Source organism: Crocodylus porosus, unplaced genomic scaffold, assembly GCF_001723895.1.
Source record: "Crocodylus porosus isolate Cpor-Errol unplaced genomic scaffold, CroPor_comp1, whole genome shotgun sequence".
Taxonomy (NCBI): Eukaryota; Metazoa; Chordata; order Crocodylia; family Crocodylidae; genus Crocodylus; species Crocodylus porosus.
The window spans coordinates 17,356,218-17,360,113 of record NW_017728943.1 but is presented as its reverse complement, the minus strand read 5'-3'; the positions used below and the strand labels follow the sequence as shown (position 1 = coordinate 17,360,113).

Below are 3,896 nucleotides of genomic sequence, written 5' to 3'. Positions count from 1 at the left end.
TCATAATTATTTGCACTGAGCAGGAGGACGAGCTCCTCCTGCTTGTTCCCCAAGCTCCTGGCATTTGTGCACAGGCAGGAAAGTGTCCCCTTGGAGGCTCATGCCTTGCCCACAGATTGTACCAGGGCTGGGGCAGGGGTGGGCTCTCTCAAGTGCCTTGGCCTGCTGGCTTTGCAAGGGTTACTCAGCAGGCCAGCAGTGGTAGTAGTCCCCACGTCCCCTAACGGGCTTAGTTTAAAGCCCGATGCAGCAGGTCAGCCAGTCTGGCTGAGAAAAGCCTCCTCCCCAGGGGAGAGATGTGGAGATCTCTTCCCAGCACCTCGCTGTCTGTCTCATCAAAGAGCGGGCTGTGGTCATGGAAGCCAAAGCCTTCCCGATGACACCAGCGCCGTAGTCTTTGGTTGACTATGTGGATCCTCCTCTCCCTCCTCAGCCCATACCCCGAGACTGGGAGGATTGATGAGAACACCACCTGTGCCCCCAGACCCTTTAGCCCTGCTCCCAAATCCCTGTAGTGCCTCATGACCTGGCTGGGAGCACTCCAAGCCATGTCACTGGTGCCCACATGAATAAGGAGCATGGGATAGTGGTCTGTGGGCCGGAGGAGCTTAGAGATCTTCTCTGCAATGTCCCAGATGCGGGCCCCCGGGAAGCAGCAGACTTCCCGGACTAAGGGGTCGGGGTGGCAGATTGCCCCCTCAGGATGGAGTCTCCCACAACAAATACCTTACATTTTGTCTTGGGGAGAGCGAGGGCAGTAGCTGCAGTTGAGCCTGTGTTGCCTGTGGAAGCCGGCAACTCAGCAGGCTCTGCTGGAGCAGCAAGAGGTGCGTACCTGTTGCTAAGCTTTGGTGGGGCAGGGGCCTTGGTGTGGCGGGCCTTAGGGCCATTGACCACCTTGGTCCGTGCCCCTGACCGGACAGAGCGGGAGGTCCCAGAGTCCTCCTTTGTCCTGGCAGGAGACTGTGGTCTACCCTCCAGCTCCCGGGGGAGAAGGGCCTGGCACTAGGAGTCGATCTCCTGCTCACAGTCGCTGATGGTGCGCAGTCTCTGGATTGTGGCCTGGAGCTTCTCCAGCTGGCGTGCTAGAGCCCCCAAAAGGGAGCAGACCCCACAAGGGGAGGTGGCCATGCTCCCGGGCCCCAGAGCCTGAAAAAGTGACAGGCAGCCCCCGCAGCTGAGAGCTGTGTGGATCCCGGAACCCTGGGCTCCGTCTGGGTGGCTGTCTCTGAGGTGCCGGGCGGGGGGTGTCATGCCTCTGGTAGGCTAGCTACGGCTGGGACTATCTACCCTGGGGGGTTCGCAGGCAAGGTCTCGGGCCCTCCTGCGTGAACTCTGCGCTAACTCACCTGCCAGCAGACAAGCGCGCCTGTTTGTGCAGCCTGTTCGAGCGGCTTTGGTCGCATGGCTCCCTGGGGGCTGGGCGAAGTACGGGCCTGGGTGGGGCTTGACCCAGCCTGGCTCCACTGAATCGCCTCCTTCCACTCACTCAGGGGTTAACCCCCTCCCACCACGGGCCCCGCTTGCCTCCAGCTGTGCTGGGGGTTGGCAAGGGGCTCCACGGCTACTGGGGAGTCTTTGGGGGGCTTCAAATGATGAAGAGTAATGCCTCTGTGTCCAGAACTATTTAAAAATATAGATGTTAGGAACATACACGTCTCCAAGAGAGCTGACTCTCCTTTATAACCACAATGCTTTATATTTTTTAGGCAGAGTTTACTGCAACCTGGAGTTGGTGACAAGAGAAACGTCCTGTCATTGGGATTCAGAGCCCCTGTGAAAGGCATGATTAGCTGCAGGGGTTGACTTCCATGTTCTCCCTCTTCCCCTCTTACACTCTTTGCACTTCTCCCATGATGTGCCTCCTCTCCGCCATTTCCTTCCGCAACTTCACCATCTCTCTCTGGATCTCCTCCTCCTCCTTCCTCGCCTTCAGGTCCTTCCTTCTGTTCTCCTCCTGCACTAGCTGTTTAGCTTCAGACAGAGCTAATTTCTTCAGGGCCTTCTCTTGCCTCTGGAGCTCTAGCTCCTTCTGACGCTTTATGCGGTTTTCCTTGACCTGGAAAGAGAAAATACTGCAAAGGGTCAAAGCAGTTCCTCCTCTCTGGAGGCTTGAGGATGGTGTTAGGCTGAGAATGTGGGTCTCAAGCAAGTTCCAACTGAAAAGTATCCAAAACACTCAATCTATCATCTCTATAATAAAAAAGAACTGGATAGGATTATGGTCTCTGACAGAGCAGAGGAGGACTCAGGAGTTCTATTCAACAGAGTGGCATTCCACAAGTGTAAACTCAGTGTCTAGCTGTTGTGTCTTTTTTCCTGTCAGTCCTGATAAAGGAATCAAAATCTTAATGGATCTAGAAAAGAGATGGTGGCTTAAGTAGCTATGAAATGACTGTATTTGTTATGCATATTCCTTTTGAGAAATGCACTAAACTGCTTGTGCCCATGATATGATGTAGCATGAGATTCCATGGGTTAATTATAGAACTCCTGCAGCAAATGGCATTGTTTCCTTTAGCACTTTTAGGTGTGGGGCCTGTTCCTCACCTGCTTGTGTCTAAGCTCCATAGTAACTTGTGGATCCCTTGGTTTTTGTTTTTCCTTGAGGTCTTCAATCCGGAGGTCTTTCAGTATACCATGGTCCACCATTTCACTTTGTAAAAGATGGTGCAGAAAGTCTTGAACAGTAGTGCTCTCCAACTCCTGTTCCAGATAACCACACAAGTCTGGAACAACAAATCCAAATCATCTTGACCCCCCCTGAAATGCATAAACCCCACAACTTAGAGCCATCAAGCCTGAAGTAATCAGAGATCCATTTCCCAGATTAATTGTGATGAAAGCAGCCACAGTGTCTGCATTCAGTGTAGCTCCAAAAAGCCTAAAACATCCTCCCATTCACTAATTTAAGAAGTAAGATTTTGCTACCTTTTCTCCCTTGATTGTAAAGATCTCAAACTATTGTACAAACCTGACAGGCCTTGGAACATCTCTGTGAGTCAGGAAAATGTTAGCTCTATTTTATTTGTGGAGAAACTAGGGTGCATAGAGTTGAAAGGGCTTGCTTATGCAGTGACACAGCAAGTTGGTGCAAGAGCGAGGAAAAAAGTCTAGGGCTCTATTAACCTAGGTTATTCCTACTGCCTGGTAACAAAGAGGATTCCTGCTTTTCAAGCCTATCATCTCAGCAGCAGGCCAGTCTGCCTGTCCAGAACAGCCTCCAAGGTCAGCTAGGAATGGTTTTGTGATGCTCTCACCATCAAACCGCTCATACTTCATAAAGTCAGCCAGGGGCGCTTTAGAAGGATTAGAGTCTCCTGCAGACTCTCCAACATCCTCTTCTATGTCACTTGCCAGCTTCAGTCTCAGTTTGGAATTCATCCAATCATTGAGCAGCTCCTGGGCTACAGGGGACAGACAGAAAGATGGATGGGTTTATTAGGATGGGAAGTATTGTTGTAAGCATACAATAGCAAGACTCTGTCCCCTTGGAAGAATTGCATAACAAGCTGTTTTGTGCATTTGAAATGACTGCAGGGTGATATGTAAAGGAAAATGTAATTAGATCACTACTTCCCCTGATCCCTTCTTCTCAGTATACAAAAAACCTAGAAGGTGATTGTTTTTTTATTCCATCATAACTGAGCCCCGGAATAAAAAGCCATAAGTCTTTTTTAGGGGAACAGGGCTATAACTTTTAGCTTTTTCATTTAATTCAAAGGCCTAACAAACCCTTGGAAGAAAAGTTCTTTTGTAAAAACTCTTCTTTCTAGTGTGAGAGACAAGGAAACACCCACACCAAATCTCTGGTATGGCAACTAAGCTATACAACAAAATAAAAGGGTACTCAAGCAAATGTATTTTATATATATATATATATATATATATATATA

At 49.9% G+C, this 3,896-nt stretch overlaps 2 protein-coding genes across 2 annotated transcripts in view; one reads left to right on the top strand and one right to left on the bottom strand.

Annotated features, from left to right (window-relative positions):
- The window catches only part of CCDC191 (coiled-coil domain containing 191), a 38,172-nt gene that overhangs the window by 28,326 nt on the left and 5,950 nt on the right, over positions 1–3,896 (bottom strand). Inside the window, exons 4-6 of the mRNA XM_019548778.1 lie at positions 3,261–3,407; positions 2,551–2,729; positions 1,836–2,059 (exon numbers count right to left, since the gene is read on the bottom strand). Of these exons, the coding sequence (XP_019404323.1) occupies positions 1,836–2,059; positions 2,551–2,729; positions 3,261–3,407 (550 nt within the window). The remainder of the gene's footprint in view (positions 1–1,835; positions 2,060–2,550; positions 2,730–3,260; positions 3,408–3,896) is intronic.
- ZDHHC23 (zinc finger DHHC-type containing 23) overlaps positions 1–3,896 on the top strand; it is a 48,181-nt gene that overhangs the window by 39,428 nt on the left and 4,857 nt on the right. The window lies entirely within an intron of this gene.